Raw genomic sequence first — 27,159 nt, 5'->3', positions numbered from 1 at the left:
CTTTTTGTCAATGGTGCATTTACTGTTTAAGCTGCATTTTGCAGTTGTAGTTGGTCAAGACAGAGCTAAATGTAACTTTTTATATATATATATATATATATATATATATATATATATATATATATATATATATATATATATATATATATATATATAAATACATTGTTGGGTAATCTAATCTATAACAATGAGCCACGTCTAATGATGCTCACCCTTTTTGTGCATAAAGGCTATTTTGCAAAGTAATTTGGGATTATGTTATAGCTGTCAAATCAATGTAGAGTATAAAAAGTGCAAGACTTGCATCTCAAGTGTAGTTGAGGAGGATTATAAAGTGGAAATACTTGAGGCCTCTGGGTTCTTGGATATATGGTAATGTTACATTTAAGAATTGCTGAGGTGAGGTTAAGATGTCACAGAAAAGCGCGCGGACTGTCCGCGTGTACGTGCGCGCATGCCAATCGTGCGGAAACGCGTCTGCGCTGGGAATGTCTCCCTCTTCCGTCCCCGAAGTCTCATTTACCCGGAGGTGCGTCGCACTGGAGCCGGTGTGCTGTGTCACACCGTGTACCACATCGGAGAGCTGTTGCCAAAGCGCTGACTGCACAACATACAGGAACTGCGACGTCAGAGGGAGAGAGAGCGCGAGAGGGGAGGAGGAGAGGGGAGGAGGAGGAGAGAGGAGGAGGAGGAGGAGGGAGGAGGGAGTTTGCGGCTTGGGCCAAAGTGCGCTATCAGCTGCTGAAGGCTGGTCAGAGGAGCGGCGCGGGGACACCGGATAGAGGGGGAGAGAGAGAGAGAGAGAGAGAGAGGGAAAGAGAGAGAAAGGGTGGGGAGCGAAGCGGAGGACGGACGCTCTCTCGTCGCAGTTGACGGTGTCGGTGGTGCAGATGGGCGCGACTCTCCTCAGCTGATCCAGCAGCAACCAGCGGTCACCCCGATGCTGCCCGAAGCCAGCCGACCACAGTTGGATAACCCACATCTTGCGGATGACACTTGGCCATAAGTAAGTTGAATTACCACAGAGCTTCCCTCATTTCTCTTCCTCTATTTGCTTCATTTTATCGCCTGTTTTTTTTTTTTTGTTGAACATTTCCACGGCCTTCATGTCACTGAGTGACTCATGTAGGAAGTAAATGTCCCCATTTGTCACTCTATAGCAGAGTGTCGTCCCGCACAAACTTCTACAGACCCTCTCACTGTCGGGCTTCATAATCATCATCATCATCATTATTTACATTGTTTCAGAAGCTATCATTGGGTGCATACCTTTAGCACCACCCTATGGCAGCATTTATTGAGCAGAAAACAGAGCATTATGGGGTGTGCCTTAACTGTAACCTAGTTACAGCTGTGCAGTGTGTGTGTGTGTGTGTGTGTGTGTGTGTGTGTACACCTCAGTCATATGTTTGCTTTGGTCAGAGCCAGTGAATAGCAGGCATTCAGACGTCTGCATGGCCGTTGGTCAGAGCATAAACTGCACTGTTTATAACTTGCTTTCCCCGCAGGCCTGCAGGTGTCTTCTCCTCTCTCATGCAGACTGCAAACTGCTTTCTTTAGGCGAGATTACAATGAGCCAAGTCACAAATTATAATAAATGAGGGTATGCAAGTGTTGCGCCAATGCTACAGAGCTGCAGGAGTCCAAGACAAAAGCACAAAGGAACGTTGGGGTGTGCCAGCACATTTTCACATCTCATTTGAGGGCTTTTTAGGAGACAGGGGGTCCTCGAAGGAAATTCTCCCCGAGGTTGGACCCGTCAGCATGCAGGCTCTTTAGGGGATCGATTCTGTGGCCTTTCAGTCACATCAGCCACCTGACAGCCATTCTGCACGGTTTGCTAGCTTGCAAGAAAAGTGGGAACAAATAGCCTAAAGCACTACCTGCACATGGAAGTGTGAGAATCCATAGAGCTCATCTCCATAGCGCGTGTATCAACCACCCCATCTCTCTCTCTCTCCTGCGCCTCTCTTCCTGCCACAGTGTTTACTAGATGTCTATCTTCATGGCAATCCAAATACCGAAGCGGGGAAAGGGAAATGGAAGGAGGGGCTTCAATGCAAATCCTGCCCTGCAGTGGAACACAACGAATGTGTTCAACAAATTGACCGCGAAATGGCCTCCAAGCTGCCATTAACTTACAGTCGTGTGTTACTTTCATTTACAAATGTCTGGGACCTGCACCTCAAAGGTCACCGTGTTGTTTTTGTAACAAGTCAAACTGTTGCATTGTATCGTATCCAGCAATACATTTATTGGCATGTGTTTTTGTTCTAATTAGGCTGTAACGTGATCAAAAGAAGTTCAGTCTGTCCACGTTATCTACTTCTCAAAGTTTAAAAGTGTGTCCACCAGCATGAGCTGATCCATACAGCACCTTTCAACAACAAGGCGATTCAAAGTCCTTTACATAGGACACAAAAACACATTCAGCATATCAGCTTCAGATACACGTTTGAACACAATATTGCACAGAACGAGACCTGAGGATTTCATCAGGGATCTTTTTATTGTCACAGTCAACAAGAGGTATGATTATAGCAAGCGAAACCGGTTTTGATGTTCATACGGGCACCTGATTGTTGGTTTAAGACAGACCTATCCCTGAAGACAAGATGTAAAACAGACAAAGGGTGATATAAGAATACATAAATAGCCCTCAGGAAGAGTCAAATAAAATAGAAGATTATAATTAGCTGTGATGTAATAGTTACAGGTATGGAGTGCCATAAAAACAGAAGCTCTCCAGGTTTAGATTTTGACCTGACTGCTCATAATGTACAGTAGCAGCAGATTCTAATACTACCTAAACTATTCAGCGAGTTACACACAAATCATTTTAAATTCATTATTTTAAAGCAAGGAAGCCAGTGCTCTCCTGTTCTTAGTGAGTTATTTATAATAATAACAATAGCACACGGTATAAAAGCCTATAAGTAATGAACATGTTGTCAACAAAGTCTCAAAACACCTCTCTTCTGATGTCCTCCCTGTCCGTTGCAGCTGGCACCATGCTCCCCCATAGCATGCACATGAGAACAGGTGGTTATGACCTGCCGGGGGTGGAGTCAAGCGACGTGCCTCTCATTGGCTACCGGCTCTTACAGCCTGACACCCCGAGCAGCCAATCACGGAGGGGGAGCGCCGGCGACGAATTGGAAACTTCACAGGTGAGTGTTTCTCCTTTCGCCTCATTGAAACACATCCGTCATTTTGTCACTCGGGTGCGACACAGAGAGGGATGTGAAGTTGATTTCTCTCGGCTTTGTTCTGTAAAGTCTTCAGGGTATTGCTTCGCACTTTATTAGTCTTTTTCTTGTGTTCAAACAATAAAGCGACGCTGGCGGAGCCGAGAGGGGATTAGGAGAACTCTTCATTTGTCACGACGCTCCTGATCAACACAGCTAACAGCTATTAGCACAGAGCTGAGCTCAGCTACCAGTTTCTTAAATAAACAGCAGATGCGGTCGGCTGGTTTCCAGAAAGGAACCCTGAGGGAATGAAGTCAGTGTGATACAGACAGAAAGAGAGTGTGTTTTGGTTTAGTGCTTTTCCACCAGTCCACCGGTTATTTTCCATAGACTGAATAAATACCTCTAGTGCCAACACAATGCCAAAAATTCTACCCTAAATCATTGGTTTATGACCAAATATCTGCCAAACTAATCACATTCCCATCAACTTTGGCTGAACTCTATGTTTAGTGCTAATTAGCTAATGTTAGCATGCTAACGTGCTAAACTAAGATAGTGAACATGGTAAACATTACACCTGCTTAGCATCTGCGTGTTTGCATTGTCACTGTCAGCATGTTAGCATGTTGATGTTAGCATTTAGCTCAAAGCACCACTGTCACATGTGCCACCAGTAAGGAATTTTACATAGCGGCAAAACTGTGAAATTAAAACCTAAGGGTCCGGACACTAAAAATACGAACACCGGGAAAGAGACGTCAGTAGCTCAGCGCATAATTTATTTTGAGGTCAATCACCTTTCTTAAGTATCTGTTATTTAAACCATTAAGTCCTAAAAGTTGTAAAATGCACTAGCGGTCAAGCGAGCAGCCTGGAGGCAGAATTAAAGGAAACGCTAATGCGCTCGCTCTATGGGCCCAATGTACGTGGAAGATCGCTGTATTTTATACTCGGAAGTCAAAACTGTATTTGCTTTATGCAGAACTGACCAACTTTCATAGCAACGAACGGGGCGCCACCTCCAAGGCTGTATCCAGTTCTCATCCATGGGCTCAGCACTGCCGTAGAGCCCCGAGTCTTGTGTAAATGTAATGTATTTTTAAAGACGAACTTCTCAACTTGTATCTTTGTCACTGAAATGCATTGACTCCAGGATCACATCTGTAATATGGACTTAGGTTGAACTAAAGCTGAGGAAGATAAAAAGTTCATGGTAGACGTGGATTTCCCACGATCTTTCACCTCTGTTAATGTTTAGTGACTTGATAGTGAGGTTCGTTGAGCCTTATCAGAAGCTCCTCACACGGTTGAACTTCACACAGAGTTGGAGTTTTGTGTTGAGGAGTAGTAGAAGTATTCAGTCTTACTTTGTGATATGTCTACACATGAGGGCAGGATTATTTATCTCTTGCACAAAATGTCAGCCCTCAACAATAGCAATGAATAGTAAAAAAAACATGTTTCCTGGGTCATGATGACCTCCTGACCAACCCTTTTGCCTCGACCACACATGACCTGCTCATGGCTTTTTTGGTTTTGCTTTACAAGAAACTAAAAATGAAGTCGCGCTGACGCTCTCTCCGAATGAGCCGACTTCCTCCGTGCTCACGTGGTGGCAGCCGGACCTCGCATTAAATCATTTACGGTGCGGTTTGGCCGGTCGATGTGGTGTACACCTGCTCTGTCCATGAACAGTATCCAGTATCACAGGCCGTCTCCAACGACGGTCTGTCGAGTGGAATCCAATACGACCACTTGCTGATTCTTTAATGGGGGAAACTTGGATGTGCGAGTCAGAATGCATGAAGTGAAACCGTCGAGTGAACAATGAAGCTTCTAGGTGAAAGAAACCACGTTTGTTTTCAGGTTGAGTTTAATTGATTGGGGGTGAAAGTCAAGCCTGGAACATGTACGAATAATACAGATAATGGACATTGATGTGATTTTTCTTTGCATTTTTGAGCCCATTTTCTTACTCTGTGGTGTATTTTTCTGCTACCAAAGGTACATAAAGATTTCAAAGAACATAATATGTTTAATGCAGTTATAAAATATTTAATAGCTGAGATATAAATCTTAATATTATATATTATTTTCTCTTAACTCACCATTTTGGGAAGATATTCAACAACTACACAGCAAGAAATTTATCACAGAGAAGGCAGGACAACATTTCTATACAGCTTCAGGAGACCAGAATGCAAATACAGCTACAAGAGGCCCAGCTGTTAAGAAATTATTCCTTCAGTGGGCTCATATTTCATGAAAAGAGTCCATTTGTATGATTCACTGATTTCAATGATGGTAAATCTTAACATGACAGAGGTACAATGACTTAGATAAGAGTTTGCTTCCAGCCTTGTGGCAGCAGTTATTATGGCAATGCCCCCCCCCCCTGCACAAAGCCAGGTCAATGAAGAAATGTTTTTTTTTCCCATTTTGATGGGGAAGCATTTGACTGGCCTACACAAAACCCTGACCTCAACCCCATCCAATTATCCGGAGCACCGACTGTGAGGATGCAGGTTGTGCTGGAAAATAACTAGTTTGTGAAATGTGTTGTTTGACCATGTTGGAAAGTGAAAGTGTTGTTTGTGAAGAGCTGGCCTTGAGAGGAGGGAGACGTGCTTCCATTTCCAAAGGGGGATAACGGAGCCCGTCTTTAGACCGTCTTTCCTGGAAGTCTTTCATCGCGTTTTACTTGGTTGCACACATGAAAAGTGAGAGGAATAGTTCCGTCAAGAATGAAGGAATGAGCTGATGAGGAAGGTTCAAGGTAAGAAGGTCGGATTGTCGGTTTCGGTGAGTTACAGAAATTGAAACAGCCCCCTCAACACATTCACAGCCCAAAGTGTCAAATACCACAGCTTGGTCAGTGTCTCTTAGCTTCACATTATAACGCTCTATGTCACTGACCAAGCTGAAAGGTATTTGACCCATTGGGGGTGAGAACAGGTTGGCCCCTTAATTGTGTCGTTGAAAAGGTGTGTATGGAGGAGGTTTCTCAAGCTATTCAGTACACTGGCGCCTTGAGCCAGGCTTTATCGCCCAACATCAGTGACTCTAATGTTCTGAATGGGGGCGGATCCCTGCAGCCAGGTTCCAATATCTGGTGGAAATCCTGAGACAAGAACAGTAGACATGGTTATAACAGCAGATTAATGCCGATGGTTTTGGAATACTATTCATGTGTGGGTGTAATGTTTGGGTTTCCACAGACGCTGGCTGGCTAGTTAACTATAGTATGTACCCATAAACCCACTTTCGACTAACAGTAAACATTATCTGGATATTTTTGTGGAAACCACTCACTGAGGTGAATCAGAGGAGACAGGTTCAGGCAAAAGTTTGCACACTGAAAAAGCCAACTGTTCCCGACAAATTAGCTTGCAGAACATCACAGACTGATGAGATCTATCAGCGTAATCACATCCAAGGCAGGACTTTCTTCCTTGAAGGGGAATAGAACAGCTTTGACCTGAATGCCCCAGAGTTTTACTTAAAAGAGAGTAGATAACGGGCACCGAGGGATACATAGATGAAAGCGTGAGAAGAGGAGCAGGGAGAAAGATAGGAAGGAAGGGGTCGGGGCTGTGGACCACTCAAAAAACAAAACAATGGTCATCTTTAAAAAAAAGCTTCAGAAGATATATTCATGACCCCCTGTTCTGTGGAAAGACTTGTGTAGGGTTGGAACGGTGTGTGTATGTGTTCAAAGTCAAAGCTTTTCTGCAAAGCTGAAGCCCGGCGATATGGATTTATTTCAGGAAAAAGGTTGGAACTGGTTGTTTTTTGAGAGCGGAGGGGGCGAAAATGGAGAGTCGGCTTCCTGCTTTTCTGGTGCCGTCCAATAGCTGACGTAGTTGTTCAAGAGGAGAGGTTGACACAGCCTTCGGCTTGTGATGGAAGAAAAATAGCTTCGCAACACAACAGCATGTCCTGCTTCCTGTGTTTGTCTACACTTATTACGTACTTCCTGCATGCAGCGGGGGGGGGGGGGGGGGACTTTAAGAAAAAGGAGAGCTGAAGGTCCTGAGAGAAGATCCCATCTTTGAAAAGAACATAAACAAAGTGTCACATAGCAACAACAATAGTACATATGGGACAAAATCAACTTATGAAAAACAATAAATAGAACTTGAAAAATAGCAAAATAACAGCTGCAGAGTCCTTTTTTTATGTACCGTCTACCAACTCGTGCCACCCACCACAGTGGTCTATAATCATGATGCTCATCCACCAGCCTATGAGGGAGCTGAACTCCAAATTACACACTCATCTATGACACAGAAAAGGCTGGTCCCTCTGACCCAGATTCAGCCTGGCCTCAGAAGGAAAACTCAAGGGAATATACTTTTATCTGGAGTATCTCAATATACCAGCTCTGTCTGGAATAAGGAAACAGAGCAAAGGGATCGTTGTATTCGCGTCTGTGATGTAGTGCTAAAGGCCAGATGATCAGTGAGCGCTTTAAAGGTGCAATGTGTGGTGATGGTTGGTCAACACAAACTGAAGAGACTTTAAAGTTTTGTTCTACGATATAAAATGTCAGTAAACACCCCTCTGGTGGATTTTAAAGCTTTAACGTGTCTTTAAAAATGGGGTTTCTAACAAGGGGCTAAATGAGACTCCAAAACATCATCAAGTCGACGAGTGGTGTCCAATGGAAAAATCCCATTGGCTTTTTGTTGAGGGAACCGATGCGATGCTAACATCTGGGGCTGGCCTACAAAAATACGTCATCCCTGCAGCACTCTATAGACTCTTTTCACAGCAGCCATGTTTGACATGTCACTGCAGGACAAACACAGGTGTAATCAATACCATTAGTTATGACCCTGTTCCATTTAAGTGGGTCAGGGTCCTGGTATTGTGCATGCTGCCTCAGTGGACTGACTGTGACACACTAATTAGAATGGGACCATAATTAATTTGATCAATGACACCTGTGTTTACCCTGCTATATGACACGTGCAAATGGCTGCTGTGAAAAGGGTCTGTTGTACTCTTTGTACACTTAAAGCTGCACTGATCTATATTTTCATATGAGCAATGGGTCGAACGACAACATGTCAGGTGAAAGGTGATGCTCGTAGTGACAAACCTGCAGAGAATTATCACCGAACCGTTCACCTCCACCGAACATTTTAGCATCTTTTAGCTCATCTTTTAGCAACTTTACTGGTTTAGACGTTTCATGTTTTCATCAACCTTGTCTCCCTGGTCGGTTTTAGCTGAAAAAACTAGCTGGTGAATATAATGGAGTGTTATGGAGCTGAAAAGACCAATTTTTTCAGGAGTTAGCGGAGACAAAAACAGAGCTGAAATGAGAGTAAATATTAGACTTAATGTAACCAGGTAGACAAAAACCTCCATATGAATGCTAATGCTAAAGCTAATGTGTGTCCGCTGGATACTATATTATGTTAGCTGACACACGAATAAGCTAACTGGCCTCCACACAAACACACAGCGTTGACAGTCTCCACTTAGTTAACATGGCTTCACTCTGCGATGTCATTAACCCCTTAAATACACACAGCTTGCTTCCTGGTTCAGAGGCCGTCTGAACATTTATTACCTCTCGTTACACGAATACAGGCCTCTTACTGCTCAAACAGCATGTGGGGCTTTTGGAGTGAAAACTACAGGATGAAGGCGGTCCAACGATATATATCTGAAATGAGATGGCGGCCCTCTCAGTCAGCTGCTGTTTTACTGTGATGTAGGGGAAGGTTATCTAGATGGACAAAGAGAGAGAGAGAGAGGAGGGGAGAGACTGAAAGAGAGGGGGTATTGTTCTGGAAATAGCTTCAGGGCTTTGTCTCAGTGTGTGTGTGTGTGTGTGTGTGTGTGTGGGTGTGTGTGTGTGTGTGTGTGTGTGCAGGCAAGTGCCCATGCATCTGTCTATTGACGAAGGTCTGCAATTGTGTGAGCTGCATGTGTGTCTGTGGTGACTGTGTAAAAAGCGACTCACTGAAAATGAGTAATGTGCTATCAACACCGACATGTGTGTGTGTGTGTGTGTGTGTGTGTGTGTGTGTGTGTGTGTGTGTGTGTGTGTGTGTAATGGGTGTGCCCAGGTGATGCATGCTCTCGGGGGCCGGACTTAGCTCCTGCTTCAGGTGTGTCTTTGTAATGTAGAGCCACAAGACGTTGAGAGGCAAACGGTAAAGAGAAAAACACACAGATCTAGGACAACAGAGGGAAACAACCGCCGGTCAAGTATAGAAAGAGAGAGAGAGAGAAAAGAGGGAGCAACAGATGAGAGAAAATGGAGAAAATGAGACCGTAATCTCGAAGATTTCCAGGAAGTTTAGGGATTGCTACCTGTCTGGACTTGCAGTGAGAAAGGTAACTTGCGTGACCATTTTTTTCCCCCTTCTTTTTGTGTGTTCTTGTGCTTGGGGGGATTTCATGGGAAAGATAGAATTGCATACAGATTTGTGTAGATGCAAGCTGAGATGGCAGGTAGAATAACAGGTTTGATGCACAGACAATGCAGGGCAGCAGGATCCTCTTTGAATGCAAGGAGCGCCTGCTTGGAGCGCTGACCTCCGATCAACTCAGGCCAAGGTAATTTGAAAAGAGGCTAATAGAGGCTAACGTATGCTTATTGCAGCTTAATTACATCATGGGTCGATCAGAGGGGAGAGAAGAACTCGGGCCCTTTTACTGTTCGTATGAATATGTTTCTTGGCTCATGTGTGACTTTGAATTTGCATATGAAAAAGCTCACGAGGCAGCACATGCAAAATCAATGAAAACACAAGGCAGGTTATTCGTTACATTTTTTAGAATAAAGATATAAGATGTTGTGTTTTTGGGGTGCGTTTGCCTTGTTTCCAAGGTGTTGCTCATGTTTGTTGTAGATCAAAACAAACCGTCCCACGTTACCTGGAGATTCTGCCAACCAGGGCGAATTCACACGGTGTGCTGCTCATGCATTTTTTATGACGGAAAAAGTCACAGTTGCGAAAGCGTCAGTGTCGGAGCAAGAGTAAAGTGATATCATATCGATGTGTTACTAACTTGTATCATTGAGATTTGGATGTAAACAAAAGGCTCGGCCCCACCCACCACCGACTATTCACAACACGAGACTCTGTTACTGTGAGAACTAACACAAGACAACAGTTAGATCTCAGTCATTAATATTCATGTAAATATTTGTTTGCATGAGTAAAACATGCCCATCTCAGCTGAGAAAACACCAAATACAGAGTTTCTGAAGCTTGAACATTTTTGAAAATATGCATCAATATGTAAGCATTATTCTACTGTTGTAGCTGATCTATATATCGTTAGGTCGCTTATTTCAGTGGTTCCCAAAGGGTCACGAGATAGATCCGAGGGGTCATGAGGTGATTACTCAGGGAGGAAATAAGTAAAAACACAATTCTGCGACACAAATATGGGATTTCTATCTTTGCTTTTTGCATAATTTTACCTCTTGAGGTCTCAAAGAGTTAAATACTGAATGTCTTAGAACTGCTAACAACTCATACACTTCTGAAACACGACAACAGGCCTCAACTACACACTGTTGTTTTGTTAGAGGTTACCAGCCATAAAGCTTTAGGGACCACTGGTTCACTCTTGAACGAACATCATTGTTGTACATTGTTGTACATTATAATTACCTATTATGTGCTTATTTTAAAGAAAAATCTGTCTGTAAAGTAACTAATTGGTGAAAAGTACAATAGTTGCCTCTGAATTGTAGTGAAATAGAAATATGAAGTTGTATAGAATGGAAAGTACTTGGGTTAATATATTGACGAGCACTGGGCTTTAAAGACACATACAAATGTGTGCCTGAAGCACTTTTGTAGCTCTTATCTGTGTGGCTGTTTTGACATGATTCAAATGTCTCTGCAGTGCCGCTGTGCGTCTCACTTCTTCTTACTATTAAAGTGCTCTGAGTCATCTGCTGTCTGCGATATGACTTGGGCTGCAAGGATCCTGCTGTCCCACAACCGTGTGTGTGGCAATATGTTGTTGTTGATAAGACTGAGCAACTAATGCTGCCGAGACAAAGTCGTATCCATTGATTGGACTTCTCTGCAGGCGGTTCAAGTGGTTTTATGGCCACGAGAAAGGTTTGATTTTAAACAACACTGGTTGTTAATGAGCACCCATTTCTCTTCTTCTTTCTGGAGAGTTGCAAGATAGCCGGGCCTTTATTGAGCTTTGCTTATTCATCTGTCTTATGTATTGCATGTTGCCTTTTTAGTCTGGCTTTTAATTAAGCTTTATTTATGTGTATTTCTAATTATTGATTGTATTTTACCTTTTTAGTCTGGCTTTTTGTATTTCAAGTCCTCTAGTGTTTCCTCGCCGTGAATTGAAGATATTTATGCTGTCATTTCCTCCGTATGTTGTTATTGTTGTTGTTGTTTTGGACTGCTGTTATTATAGAATGTTTAATTATACAATGTTTAAGTTTTTGTGTGGATGTGGAAAAGTGAGACCGATTGATTAAAAAACTAAATTATCTCCACGACATAAATTTATTGAAGTCTGTTTAAAAGTTTTTCACCTTTTCTTGTAAAATAACATATTTTTGTTCTGCATCATTGTTTTGTGTGGCTCATCAAATGAAAGAAGCTAGAGAGACTGTATACGATGTGTTGCTTTACCGTTGATTCCCTCATTTGGTGCAACGCTCTTTTCCAACAAGACAAATACGTTTCAAGTTTGGTTTGGTTCTCCATCTACAGGCAGAGCCCTCACCAATGAAGACCACCTGGTACTGTCCTCTAGAACTGGTAAGGCCAGAGTGTGCTGCACACATTGTAACATGAATGGGATAATGTGCCTGTGAGCCAGTTCAAGTATAGAATCGGGTAACTGTGTCAGGGACTTTCCCCGAGGCTAAAACGGGATCGTTAGAGCTCCATGTAGCGTGAGACATGAGCAGCTGGATTTTATGTCTTTTTCTTTTCCATGGACATGGGGTCCCGAGTAGAACAGATACTATCTCTATCCTTTTACTGAGACCGTTTATTGGTGTGAGTGTGTTTCATTCAGTGAAAGGACACGGTTAAATGTCAGATGTTGTTTTGATTGTCATGCATTCTTTGCAACACTTTTGCAGCCGTTAATCTGTTTTCCTCTGCTTTGCTCAGTCCACGGTGGTGGAGGAGCAGGATGATGGAGTGATCTACACAGTGGTGGTCAAACAGCAGCATGGTGCCCCCAGTAGTCTGATGGTAAGTCATGTGTGACTGACTGGATGCACAGTAAAAAAAAAGAAAGAAGGGCCTCCTATTTGCAGTAGCATGAACTTCCTTTCTTTTCCTTCCTGTCTCGCTCCAGTCGACGGTGTCTCGCTCCCAGTGTGTGAAAGCGGGGACAGAGGAGAAGCTGGTGCTCCACCTCCTCCACTCCTTTTCTCTGGGAGACTCCTCCTTCATCACCATCTTCCTCTACACCTATCGATCCTTCACCTCCACGGGCAGAGTGCTGGACATCCTCACTGACAGGTTGGAGGTGTTTTTTTTAAATCTCTGATCCAGGACGATGAAGTTTGTTGTTTTTGATTTTTTTTAAAAGGGGGGGGGATCTACACGAAGTCTCGGAGCCGTAAATCCATCTGGTAGAGATATTTCACGAGATAAATGAAAAACATTGACAGGCTGACTGCACTAGATGAAACGTCATTAAATCAATAAAATCCATTTGAGTCATCCTGTGGGCTCTGTGCATGTCTGTACAACATGTCATGGCAATCCATCCAATCGTTGTTGAGATATTTCAGTCTGGAACAAAGCGGTGGACCGACTGACTGACGTCGCCACCTGAAGAGCCTCACAGCTTCGTACTAAATACTAAAAGACTACAGATGAAAAATAGCCTTTTGGCTAACTGGTGCATTTACAGACATGTTTTTATTAATGTGCACTGTCCCTTATCAAATAAATAAATAAAGTGCAGATAAATGGTTTACATAACAGTCAGCAAAACCTACTTTACATTTTCACAAAATAAACAGATTTTAGTTCAGCTTTGTAATTTGTCTTCAAGCTGATTCTCATACAAACAGCAGTCTTCAGATTAATTGCGTAACTTACTTTAGAGACACTTCCACAATGGAGGAAGCACCTGGGTGCTTATTTAAGATAACCGCGACATAATTCAGCAAAACAAACTTGCTTGTGAAGGCTTTTTTATTCCCTTATAAAGTCGTTATTAAATAATGGAGGCATTTGTATGAAACAGCTATTTGGAAAGTTTTTTTCCAAACGAAGCAACACAAAAGAGAGTTTTGAGTCCCGGCAACGAGCTCAGTTTACCTGCAAACATCAGGGCAGCAAAACAAGCCCCGGATACGTTTATCACAAAGAGCATTATTTATGACTCGGCAGATGCACATATGTGAAGCTGAATGATATTTATGTTCTTTTTTTTTTCTGCTCCGCTAACTTTCCTTTTTTGTTAACAGATTGGAGAATCCGCCTGGGGACAACGAGAGGAGCCATGTGAGACAATCTTTCAACAGGTGAGTTTTTGAAAATGCTACCCAACATCTTCCGTGCAACTTTTACTGTGAAACGCTTTGTGGTCGTGTGTGTGTGTGTGTGTGTGTGTGTGTGTGTGTGTGTGTGTGTGTGTGTGTGTGTGTGTGTGTGTGTGTGTGTGTGTGTGTGTGCTTGAATATAAGTGTGAAGCTGTGTGTGCCATAAATACATCTTCTGAAGAAAGTTTCGCTTCTTGCTTTTGTTTTTGGGGTTTTATTATTATTACCAGGCAGAGTTCCTTTTTTCGTTTCAAACTATAGTTTGTCTTTTACTATCTTTTTTTTAATATATAACGCGTTAAAGTGGCAATAGCCAAGTTTTCTGCTTTAACTCATTATGAAGTCAATGTTGATTGAACAATGTAATGGCTGTAGAATAATGACACCATTGCTGTTTAGATTGGTTCCATGTAAGCCTCGCTTTAACTGTGCAATTCTGTCTGCCACTGGGAACCATCTCCCGGGAAATGAAGGCTCGATTTATGGCCGCTATCTCCAGCTACCAAAGCATCAATGGAAGTTATTTGCAGTTACTATCCCCACAAGCGGAAATAGTGGCTGGTGGAATGACCGAAGTAACCGTGGAAAACAAAATGCCGTGTGTCCTCTGTTGTTGGCAGAATGCTAAGCTCTGGCGATAACCGAAAGCGATCAGTGGCTCCAACAATAATACCACCACTAGTTGTCTGCTTTCACTTTAATATAAAACAAGTGAACAATAGCAGAAGATGCCAGAATAAAAGGAGGAACAGGAAATACAAACCATCTCAACCGGCCTATGAACTGTATTAACCTACAAGGTGCTCAATTCAAAATTCAGAGCAGTAGTATAGCAGCAAACAACTATTCTTTTATTATGGACTCAGGCCCTTAGTCCTGTTCAGAACGTAGACTGTGAGGAGGGCAACACGTCGATCCTCTGCTTCCACTACACTATAGACTCATCTCTAAGCCGCTTTTCTTGTCTAAACCCCCCAAGAACGTGATTTCCTGGCAAATTTTCTCGGTGTGTTGGAAAATATCAATACATTCAATCAATTCCAATCTGCAACAGCTTGTTCATCTGCTTCTGGCAACCTGCACCTCCCCCGGGTTTAAACCAGAAGCAGATGCACCTCCCTTCTTTTGCTTCCGGAAAACTTTGGGATTGATTTGAAAGTGTTTCTTTCCTATTCCTGATAACCTGGTTTTCCGACACAGGGAACCTTTTTGTTCTCTTTGTACTCTGAACTTTGTGGAGGTCGGGGAGAAAACAACAAAAGATGATCATGTTTCTGATGATGTGACCCATAAAGGTCAGAGTCACATCCCTCTCAAGCCATGGAGATAATGAATCATTTCTTCCTGCAACATCTCTCTCCACATTCCTGCAGAGCGGTGTGTACGGTGTTCAGCACATGGCTCTCTGAGTATCCTGAAGACTTTAAGAGTTTGGAGGAGCCCTCACGGCTGCTGCGCCTGGTTCCCCTGCTCCCCCAGGACTCCTCGTCCGCAGCCGACCTCTGCGCTCGCCTCCTCCGGATAGCCGAGGAGCTCAGCGAGAAAGCCCTGCTCCCCGACGCCCATAAAGGTCTGTAAATTCACTGGGCTTTAAATGTCACCATGCTGAGGCCTCGCTGGATGAGGTTTTCATGAAGAAATACACTTGCTGTCTCAGTATAAATCACAAGTGAGGCTGCAAAGACGATATAAAATGGGCTGGTTGTGGCTTCCTTGATCATACAAATGTAATCAAACTTGAATTGTATTGTTACTTTACAGGAGTGTGTAGAACGTTGGTTTCTAAAAATACTCTGGACACTACAGCTGCTCTGCTGTGAAAGCCAAAGGCGACCGTTGATGCAATCCTTGTTGTACTTTGTGTTTAGTGCGAATAGGAAAAATGGTGGACATGGTAAACATTAGCTTGTTGCCATGCTAGCATTGGCATTCAGCTCAAAGTACTGCTGTGTCTCAGTAGATCGACTCTTTATCTAGTTTTCTACCATCCTGTAATCTCGAGGTCACGAGTGAAATATCCCCATATCTCAACATAACAAGGTCATTTTCTCATTAAAATTAGATATTTATCCAGTTGCCTCGGGTTTTCCTGAGATGACTAAGCTGTTATCTTGAGAAAGACGATCCTCTGGAACAAAACATCTTCATTACCACAGTGGACACAGCCAAGGATCAGAGCAGCAGCAACTCTGAGAGAAACAGATTTTCTTATATTCTGCATTTAGTGAACACGTTCACCCTTTGCAGATAAGACCGGTTTCACTGGCCCTCCTCCGGACGCCTCCAAGTTTGAACCCACCAGCATCCTTGGATTCCCTGCAGCGATCATCGCCGAGCAGCTCACCAAAATAGAGACAGTGAGTTCTCCCTGACATGTTTTCGATGGTGGCATGAAGCAAAATATTGACCGATGATGCTGCAATTGAATTTAGGATTCAGGGTAAACTATTCTCCTTTTGAGTTTGTTTGCATGCGATTGTCAGCTATAACTCAGCTTTGATGTCAGTGTTGACTTTGTGGAGTAATTCAGGTATGCTAAGTTAGCAGCTCAAGCTAGCGCTTGAAAAATTAACAGATGACTCCTTAGAGTGTCTCTTAGCACAACAAGCTAAGCTAACGATCAAGGTACAGTGAGCACACACCTGCTAATTGGTGCTGTAACATTGCATAAATGGAATAAAACAAGCATTTTACAAATTCAATCACACAAGGTACGACTTCAGTGAAATGCAGACCGTCATCCAACGCCCGCACATTGGCCGGCAGGATGTCTGGCCTCCAAATCGCTGAACAGCAAGCCATATTATGTCCCGTATTGTGTGATGCATTTTTCAAAAGGCACCAACACCACAAACAAACACGGCCGAGCGGCCAAGTTCAGTGTCTCGAGTTTGCCAAGGTGACACCCGGCAGACAGTCGGAGGCCGTGACGCTCGCTGCAAACACAAACAGAAAGGGTGCCACCCTCAGAAACTCAAATCCTATCAGCACGAAATTCAAGCGGGAAGACACTTCAGTACAGGTCACATGATTTGATTCGTTTATTGTTTATGAACTCTGTATGCTGTCACTTATCAGGAGCTGTTTGTCCGTCTCGTCCCGTACCACTGCCTCGGCTCACTGTGGTCTCAGAGGGACAAGAAAGGGAGGGAGGGCGTTTGTTGGTCCGTCCGGGCCACCATACGTCAGTTCAACAAGCTGGCCAATGCAGTGTTGGCGTCCTGCCTTTGCCCCACCAATCTGCGCAGCCAGCAGAGAGCCCGACTGCTGGAGAAATGGATCAGCGTGGCAGAGGTCAGTGTGCATAAATCAAAGGACACAGCTCTAAAACAAAATGCAGGATTTGATGCCATTTTTAAAGGCTAGAAATGGGGAATAAAAATGTAGCTCATCCTGAAATGTTCAAAAATCCCCAACTGTGCATTTTCTTACAATAAACCCCCTTTAATCCCCGAAACATAATCCTAATCTCAGCTCTTTGCACGTCACAAATTCACGGTCAGCTTGCTTTCTGCTGTGACTGTTCTGGTAATTTCACTTGAATCAATAGCTGAGAGCAAAACACAGCAGTGACGTCTTGAATCATGGTTTATTTCTGGACGGCAGCAGCACATCTGTAAATAGTGCTCTCTCACTCTTTGAGTGCATTTGGTGGTCGATCACTTCTGGCAGTAAATAAGCGAGATTATTTTAAAAATCTGCATATTGTTATACTAGAAGTAGAACCAGAGTTCCATCACACCTTTGGGAAATAGAATAGGAAATGTACTCTGCATGAACAGGACAAGAAATGTGCTGAGTCGAGAAATGTGATGCATGACCTCAAGGCAAACAGTAAAGCTTTTAAACTGCTTAAACATGTCGGTCTTATACAAGAGAACTGTAACAGCGTTGTGGTTACTGTGCACAGCAATCTGTCTCCTTTGAAATATTGAAGAGCTCACAGCACCTGCTCTCACACACACACACACACACACACGTAAACATATCCTGTCCTTGGTTGTTAGGGTCATATGAGCGGTTTTATTCCTTTCAGAGCCTCTTTATCTGTGAATAAAACGCAGCTTCTCTCCAGTATTCCTGAAGCTGCATTTGTCATCACGTTCACACACACTCACACACACACTCCAACATCCTCGCTGGCAAAGCGAGGTATCGCTGGTTTGCTGCCAAAGTGCCGTCCTAAGCCCACCCCAGGTTTCTTTTGGGACAAACCTCTTTAGCAGCATGCATTATTCAGCAACCTCAAGCCGACACTGTAACTCAATACCAGCCAGACCCACACCCACAGGTGTTCTCGGTTACAGTGTGAGTGTGTGTGCGTGTGTGTGTGTGTGTGTCTGTGTGTGTGTGTGCATGCAAATGACTGTAGTCATCCGTGTGTGCTTTCAACAGGAGTGCCGTGCCAGGAAAAACTTCTCCTCGCTGTATGCCATCGTGTCTGCCCTGCAGAGTAATCCCATCCACCGGCTGAGGAAGACGTGGCAGGACACTGACAGGTCCGCAGACCAACAACTCGCAGTTTTAAAGACAACATTGATTGCCACACACACAGAGAACGGTTTTCACTGAGCAATGTGATTCATAGTTTGCTAGAAAAAGAAACACCTCAAAATAAAAAAGTCAGGACAACATGATAACGAACAACAAAAGTTGTACACCAATTGTGCATATTAGTGTCATAATTGAGGTGTAAGATAGTTGTGTTTGTACAAAAAAGCAGGAAGAAGTATTATAGTATGACTGTAAGTTATTGAGGACTTTAATTGACCTGTGCTGGTGACCGAGGAATGGCAACAGTGGCACCTCACATGACTGGAATTCATTCAATCAAACATTACAGCTGTGGTCGTTGCAGACACACCTGGTGGAGATCTGCACCCTTCCAGTGAATGGCATTTGTTTCACCTGTGCTTTTCCTGCTGTGACAAGTCACAATGTCCACACAGGACACTGGATACAGAGCACAGCAGATTCATTTCTGAAATGAAGATTTTCCAAATCAGTGAATTTTGTAAAGATTCAAAAGTAAATACTTTAAGCTGACCTTCGACCCTCATTTTCAGATGCTTAGAGCTTTGATCACATGTTCAAAAATGGCTACCGTAAATGTCCTCATCTATTATTCACCAAGGTAACCTTTTAAATAACTCTGAATTAAACCTCGTAAAGAAGAAGTAGAAGTACAATTTCATTACGTAAGCTAAAAATGCCACTTCAGCAGTGTTGTTCCCGCAACATAAGCCCAAACCCTTATCAGTCACAGCACCGTCTCTGAATCAGCATCATTCTGTTGATGTCATGAAACATTCTCTGCTTTTCTATCAGTCATTGTCTCTCAGACTCCAGTATGCACTGCATGCATGCAGTACAGGATTTTGACCTCGCAGCTCGTACAAAATGTCTTCATTGGATTTCCTTATCTTAGTAACATTGAAACATGAATGCTGATTGAATTGAATACACTGCTTTGGTCACTTGACAGGGAGGCAGTGAGGAGATACGAGGATCTGTCAGAAATATTCTCAGACAAGGACAACTACTCACAAAGCAGAGAACTCCTTAAGGAGGTAAGTTTATGTCAAGACAACATACAGAGCTGCGATGGAAATGTAATACACTGTACATCTTCAAAAGTTAAAAACAGGAAATCAGGCTGACATAATCTGCATTATACGGTGTGAATGGAGCAGGTTCAGTGAGAAATGTGGTCCTTTATTCATTGCACGCAGAGGCTGGCTCCTATGACGCAGCGTTGAACCAGTTATTCAGAATGAGCCTGAACGTCATCTTGTCATTTAACCGCTTGTGTGTTGGAGGCTGGAGAAGCTGTTTCTTGTGCGCCGTCACTTTTAACTCTCACTCACAGGATTAAAGTGTTGGAGTGCAGCTTTGATCTGTATTCAGATTTCAACAGCTCTTTTCTGATGTCTTGGACTTGTTTGAGGATTCTTTTTTATGTTTTTTACGTTTTTAATTGCCTTGCTAAAAATATCTTTAAAGATACTTTCACCCCATTACAACAAACACTTTGAGTGTACACCTGTGTGTACAATATGTAAAGTCCTGAAGCATTCGTGTTGCATACAGACAGAAAGACAGAAAGGTTTTATTGACTGTTTGCTGTATGCAGGTGTCGGATTTGGGCTGTAATTGCTCCGCTATCAGTCTTAACTCAACATCATCACAGTTTGGGACTTGATCTTATGATTGTATGAACTAATCCATGTGGGGAAAGAAGAAGAAAAATGAGGTCTGTGAGGCTTTACTTCTAAGCGCTGAGCTAAATGCTAACATCGGCAAGCTAACCACCGTCTTAGTTTAGTGTGCTCATTTTTCAGCTGAGGTTGACGGGAACATCATTAGTTTTTCCAGGTATTTGGTCATAAACCATACTGGACAAATTCAAATATTGACCTGATGACGATGCTAGGCATCACCGAAATCAATGGGATACACCATCTGGGAACCATGAATCTCTGTACAAAATCTCATCTGAATCCATCCAATGTCTGTGAAGATATTTCTGATATAACCGATCAACTGACTGACATAGAGAGGCAAAGTTCCTTCACTGTCCTGCTATCGCTAGAGCAACGTAACTAGCACGGTTAAAAACAACATACCAGCAAACTGCTCTAGTCTCAAACGGCAGCTCCGAAAAGCCTCTTCTATCTCACATCCTGCTGACGAGCATCCTATAATGTCAACAGCAGTGTGAGGCATTTATTAATGTCTGTCAAGCGCCACTGCTGGACCACATTTATTAAATTCCTATCCGCACAGGCTATAGTCGAGCATCTCAGCCGAAAACAACATCGAGCGCTCGAGATTTACGACTGCTTTAAAAGACCAGAAACCAGTCGAATCTGGTTGAGTGTAACTGCCCTTATTCTGTCAACACTTGCACTTCAGTTTGATACACCCATCTGAAGACGTGCAATATATTTAGTTTGCACCGTGTCACAGAATTAGAGAAGTTGACAAGATTAGCCGTGCTTTGATTGGCTGTTACGGTGCAATGCAGGCATCAATACCTTTTGCATTAGCTGGGATTTTATCCATGATACCCCCCAAAGGAATTCAATCAAACATTTGCTTTCATTTTGAAAGCTTCACTCTGAGCTTTGATCACAGAAAAACACCATCGCCTTCTGTTCCCCTTTGATTTTTTTTTTTTCCGCACAGTCACTTGCTTCCCTTCATCTCAGAGCTTGTCTAAAAATGACTCCGACGAGCAGACAGAGTGTGAGATGAATGATCCAATCAAAGACGTACTCAAAGTTTGAGGAGAGGAATTATTCACAACACTGTCGTTGAAGCATTTTACAATGTGGTAAAGTTTATTTAGTTGCATGATTATAACAGGATATGTCTAGAGCAGTGTCATCTTTGCATTTACAATGTTAATGTCATGAAAGTGTGTTCATGTTAATATCAGTTGTCCTGGTTTTATCTAGTTTAATGGTACATTCATGGTCATTTGTATTTTTTCATACCTGAATTTGTATTTTTATGCAACAAAAGATAAATTCTTTATGTCGTGTATTTATGGGGAAATCTTCTATATCCAAGTAGAAATAATGACATAAATAGAAATATATGAATAGATACGTCTCGTTTAAAACCTCACAACATCCTTGCTTTTGTGTTGCAGGAAGGCACGTCAAAGTTCGCCAACCTTGACAACAGGCTCAACAACAAACTTCTCAACAGGGTAAGCAGAGTGGAGTTAAAGACTTGATTCCATGTGAAATGAGGGAGTGATGGAGGTCCAGCTATATGTGAGGCAGGCTTGTTTGTGGACGATCACTGGCTTTAACATTTAGGATAGAGAACATGAACTCCCTCTACAACCTGCTGAAAACCAGAGACTGTTGTTGCACAGGTCAGCACTCGCTTGTCAGCGGCTGAAATTGTGCAAATACGTCTCTTGAAACACTGAAGAGTTCACATGAAGTGAAACATTTGTAAATTATTCTCGCTGGAGCTTCAAATCCCCACCAAGACATTTGAGATCGTTCCAGTCACAGAGGAGTAACGTGATAATGACCTCAACATTTGTTGCTGAGGCAAAACCTCAGATCTTCAAGCACATGAAAAAGACCAATTTTCACTCATTTTACAGCCCATGTCATGTGTGCATACCAATCGTTTTAGCCTGAAGGGCTGTACTCCCCCACAGGCCTTTATGGGAGACCTTGGAAAATTTAGGAATGATGTAAGAACCTGCAAAAGGGATATTGTAAAAGTTAGGGCACACAATTTTGTAGAATGTCTTGTGAAAAATGCATTCAGGTGTAATTTTAGGGCTTCATTCTTATTTTATTGTATGCATACACTGTATGTTCTTCTGTAGATATTCAATGTAGGATGAAATGAAACAATGTTAAAGTTAAAAACACTCCGTTATGATAAATATAAAATCCTGATGGTTTTGCTGAGAGCTTAATACTGTATTTCAAACTAAAAGTAGCAGAAAACACAGTTTTTCTACATTGATACTGATACTTGCGCTAAGCGGGGGTGTTTCAGTGGTTTGATGGAGGGTTGTAAGGGCTATCGACCGGCGTGCAGCAGCGACGCGGAACAGAGGGCTCTCCGCGTGTGTGTGTGTGTGTGTGTGTGTGTGATGTGCTGAAGCCATCATTTGAAAACAGCTGCAGGCGGCTGCTCTGCAATCCCTCTCTGTGTGGGCTCTTTACGATGCGAGTAGAAACCACTGGGGAACTGATAAAACACTTTTTTTTCTTCCACAGTCCAACGCGCAGGGCACCGTGCCCTACCTGGGCATTTTCCTCACAGACCTCACCATGCTGGACACGGCGGTCAAAGACAGGCTGGATGTAAGTCCCCCTCGTCTCTCTCAAGGGGAAAGTTGCTCACAACCCCTTGAAGTTGCTCAGTATTTTTACACTTATCACACTGACACATCCTGTCACTGCCTTTGCAGAACGGCTACATCAACTTTGACAAAAGGAGAAGGGTGAGTGTTGCATCGCGCATCGGTGTGTGAGATGAAAGGTCAAAAGTTTAGAGATTTGCATTTCGCCGACGCTCTGGATTGAGCTTCTGTTCCTGCGGCGCATGACACAACAAGCAATTACGACTGAGGTGTGCACGATGAGTGGGAATTGTAGCGCCCCGGTTCTGTGAACGATCCTGTTCGAGAGCAGAAGACGAGGAACACAAAGATACGTGGGATCATTTTTGAGATAAGAGCGTGTTAACATTAGATCTGAGGGGAGGAGAATGATTAGGTGGAGGCAGCCGCGAGGTGCAAAATGAGAAGCAAACACAGTAGATCAGCCAACATTTCGTTTTTTTACTCTTTTTGTTTTTTTGTTGTGATGAAACGTTGTGATGATATGCCTCTTTGTCAACAGGAATTTGAGGTTTTAGCTCAAATCCGTCTGCTGCAGTCTTCCTGCAAAAACTGTGTTTTCACCGCCGACCAAGCCTTCATACAGTGGTATCAGAGTGTACCGACGCTGACGGAGGAGGAAAGGTAGATATCTCTACGTTTGGTTCCGGTTAAACAAATTACCATCAATGCATTCATTTGTGTACGTGGGACAAAGACTGATTTCAAAATATTCAATGGTGCCTATTTCAGTTACAGACTGTCCAATGAAATTGAAGCGCCCGGCGAGCCGAGCCCCCGTGGCCTCACTCCAACAGTCATCATCACACAGTGCCGAGAGTAAGCGATACTGAACGCCCCGACACACACACACACACAGGACAGTAAAATGACCATGATATCACATTCACACGATGGACAGACTAGGATTTAGTTTGGTCCAGGTTGTGGTGTGTTGTCCGCAGACTTTACACATGAAGTTCAGTTTCAGGAGCTAACTGCTCAGACTGTGAAAACAGTAACATCCCTCGCTAATGGAGCTTCTTTTTTCTTGTTTTTTAAAGTCTGGAGCTTACCTCTTATTGGGCTTGAAAAGTTAAGAGATCCCCATGTTGCAAGGGAAATGTGGACGGGGACACATAAATGCTGAAAGAAAGATGCTATCGGGTTGCCTTTTGACAATTATCTGGCAATTTGTTGACTGAAAATGATGCTTTAAAAAGTAAGAGCAAAAAAAAGAGCATATAAAAATCAAAGCAATCATTAGTTCCAACCCTAATATGAATGTGCTTCTACGTTTCTATTGTGTCCGCAGCCTGAGTAGCTCTCGGACCAGCCTGACTGGTGACAGTGACAGCCTCTTTGACTTCCCCTCACCTGTCAATAGTCTGCTCTCAAAACTCACAAAGGTAAAACTGTTTGTTTTTTTAAAAAACAAACTTTGCATTTTCATTTCGCTTGTTTCACAGACATTGTATGCCGGAGAAACAATCCTCTCTTGATTCTCATCAGCACCGTTACTTTCATTTTGGAATTGCAGCACATGAGATCTCCGTCTGTGTCCTGTCTGGATGTCGACACATCTTCTTCAACCAATGAATCCACCCCCGCCACGCTGACTCCATCCACTCCCACCAAATCGCACCGTCGATCAGTCTCCTGCGGCAACAACCCCCCCAATAACATCCAAGGGTCGGGGCCCGACATGCGAATCATCAGGATACGGATGGACCTGCAGGATGGAAACCTGTACCGAAGCATACTGGTACCAACATCAAACCGTTTGAGTCGAATTAACAGCAGCAGCGGCACAGTGGGATTGTAGAAAAATGCTCCTGTCCCGAATTATCTACGACATGCTGCGCTTATGTCTTGTCTGCAAGGATCCCGTAATGATCCTCAGGATACAACGGGCTGCGGATGTCATGAGCACGAATCACGCTGTCCTCTTGTCATTGTGATCCTTCTCTCTCCCCTCAGGTTACGAGCAATGACAAGACCCCCACTGCGATCAGCTCTGCCTTAGAAAAGCACAGTCAGGACCCCGAACAGACGCCCAGATATGAGCTGATCCAACTTCTGGCTGAAGGAAAAGGTAAAGACGTGTTTCCAGTGCCGAGAAACACAACACCTATTGGATATGAGCGTGGTATTTCTGTAGCCGTTTCATCATTAGGTGGCGTATTTCTGTCCTCCAAATGGAGACAAAACTGAGATTGTGTTGAGATTTTAAAATGTTTTTCCATTGATCTTAAGTTGTGGTTAATTTCAGGGTTTGTATTTGTCTCTCTTCTACTCGTGTCGCAGAACTGGTCATCCCTGCTACAGGAAACGTCTTCTACGCCATGTCGTCATCGAGCGTTGACTTCCTGTTGAGGAGGAAAGGCGGGAACACTCCTCTGGGCTCACATCCGATCAACACGGAGACGAGCGCCACCTTTCCTCGAATCAAGGCCAAGGGGAGGAGACTGGTCAGGACACTATTTTGACGTGCGGTTTTTTTCCTCAACCCAACTTTGTCCACAGTGACGGATGTTCTCTCTTCAGTGAATGTGGCCTTCCACACATGCCTTTCTCCGCCGTTGCTCCCACAAAGCTCGTTCTACCAAAACACCAACGCCAGGACCAAGTCTCAACCGACAACTCCAACATTTCATACCTCCAGCTGCCCTGCTGCGTGCACCAGAGCCGTCTACTGCAGAAGAACAGTATGCGTTACTAAGTTACACCCAGAGGAAGAGCAATGGAAGCCTTTAACGGTGTGCTTTTGGTGCTGGCTCTCGAGTCCCAGTCAGGTAGCTCTTGATTTATTTCCTTTCATTCTTACTTAATGAATAAGGTCTTTTTTTTTAATTGCCTACAGCCACCAGGAAATCCCCTGCTGTTGTGTGTCGTGAGTGACATTTCTAAATGTTAAAAAAAACATTTGATTGGTCAGAACTTCTGCGATCACCTGCAATGCCGTTGAAGGATGAAGGAAAGTGTGTTTTTATGGGGAAGAAGCATAATGCAATGTAAATACACAGAGTCAGGTCCTGGTTCTGGAAGGCCCAAAGACACAGTGCAAGTGCATCACCGTAGCTTGTCAAATGAGACGTAAATATGTTTTGTATATATTTATATATTTTGTACGTCTGTATGATGTCAACATTGTGTTTACACTGTCGAGGAGCTCTGGGTCCACATGTCCCAATTGTCTAATTCACAAAAGAAAACAAGTGCGTCAAGTACCTGCAAGATTTTCACTTTAACTTTAAAGAGGCCAGCATGTGTCCACAGACAGTGAGGGTCATTATTTCAGCTTTGACTCATGCAGATACTCATTTCAATACTTACAGCTGCTTGTATTGACTAACCTAAAAAAAACAAAAGATCATCCCTGAAGCTCAATCGAGTTTTTTTTGGTCTTTCATAGTGTTGGAAACTTTCTTCATGGTTCATTCTCATAGTTATATCGTCACGGTATCAACCCTGTTTCCAGTAGCAGCTGCCTTTTTTTATTTTTTGCCAAAAAAGCTCAGATAATCCAGTGTGTGTGCTACATGACAGCAACCAGCAGATGAAAATGATGCTTTAAAAAGTAAGAGCAAAAAAAAGAGCATATAAAAATCAAAGCAATCAGTTAGCGACCAGCTGGTGGAAATAATTGGAACATCTATCTGCTAAAGAGGCGATTTTATTTGTTAAAGACCAAATTAGCCCCAAAAAGACAGCGATGCGCACTTATTTTTGTCAGACGGACAGAAACACAACTCCAGCTCAACGCTTCCTCTTCAGCTCGTTTGGAGTTCTTCTGACCCCTAGTGGCCAGGAGTTGATTATTGCAGCTTTAAATGAACCCCCTTGCAGCACTTTCAAAGCTCCTGGCTTTGCTTCAGTTTGTCCGCAGTAGCTAAAACGTGAGGTATGGAAAATCAAAACAATACACCACCATTATTAGGTGTCAGGTTTTCCAGGTCTGAACGGAGAATGAGCTAAAGTTAAATCATGCAGATTCCACAGCTCAGCAGCATACATCTTCCCTGTTTACATACTTCCAATTTCATGGTGTGAATGAACACGTGTAGGTTTGAAACACACAACCTCTTTCTGTTTTTTTTTAAATCTGGACTTTGATAAAAGTCGTGTTGCCTCTGGTTGTATCTGCTCAGTGCTGGTGAGGCCTCCTCGCTGGCTGAGGCACGAGCATGGAGGGACCGGGGAGAGGATTCTGGGTAATAATAGATGACGTGTGCCAGCGTCGTGCTCCGCTACCGAATTGTTTTAGTGCCTTTCTCAAGCAGAATGCACATCTTCCCTCGTGTTTGCATTATAATGTATTCAGTATACACGGACACGCAGTCACCTCCTGTGAGTGTCACATCAAAGCTATTTATGCACTACATACAGGATGTCCTATTTTTGTGGGAATAAATTTACTTTTATATGAATTTCATTGCTTTTGACTGATGTGCTGTAACGGTTTCCACTTTAGGCATATTTTCCATGCTGCTGAGTATCCCGTGAGTATTATTAAAGCCGTCTGTACATGTCAGATACACACATTTCTATTTTTCTCATGGATGAAGCAAGACAAATTC

At 43.2% G+C, this 27,159-nt stretch overlaps 1 protein-coding gene across 3 annotated transcripts; it reads left to right on the top strand.

The window, feature by feature from the left end:
- The first annotated feature begins 781 nt into the window (after positions 1–781).
- rgl2 (ral guanine nucleotide dissociation stimulator-like 2) lies at positions 782–27,010 on the top strand. Of its 3 annotated transcripts, XR_013772254.1 has the most exons (21): positions 782–1,006; positions 3,004–3,170; positions 11,918–11,965; positions 12,326–12,409; positions 12,516–12,682; positions 13,642–13,698; positions 15,090–15,286; positions 15,964–16,073; positions 16,795–17,010; positions 18,112–18,215; positions 19,202–19,286; positions 21,374–21,433; positions 22,476–22,562; positions 22,670–22,702; positions 23,103–23,224; positions 23,333–23,419; positions 23,895–23,988; positions 24,120–24,344; positions 24,560–24,674; positions 24,887–26,159; positions 26,213–27,010. XR_013772254.1 is itself a non-coding variant. In XM_079275336.1 (20 exons), exons 2-20 carry the CDS (start codon positions 3,012–3,014, stop codon positions 25,066–25,068), a joined length of 2,226 nt encoding a protein of 741 aa, XP_079131462.1. In that variant the 5' UTR covers positions 782–1,006; positions 3,004–3,011; the 3' UTR covers positions 25,069–27,010. The 3 variants fall into 3 exon arrangements, 2 of the variants coding, with proteins under 2 accessions (XP_079131462.1, XP_079131461.1); XM_079275336.1 differs by having other exon boundaries at positions 23,339–23,419; positions 24,887–27,010; XM_079275335.1 differs by having other exon boundaries at positions 24,887–27,010.
- The last annotated feature ends 149 nt before the right edge of the window (positions 27,011–27,159 follow it).

Source organism: Melanostigma gelatinosum (assembly GCF_949748355.1).
Source record: "Melanostigma gelatinosum genome assembly, chromosome: 9".
Lineage (NCBI taxonomy): Eukaryota > Metazoa > Chordata > Actinopteri > Perciformes > Zoarcidae > Melanostigma > Melanostigma gelatinosum.
The sequence above is the reverse complement of the archived record's forward strand: the minus strand, read 5'-3'. Positions and strand labels throughout refer to the sequence as shown.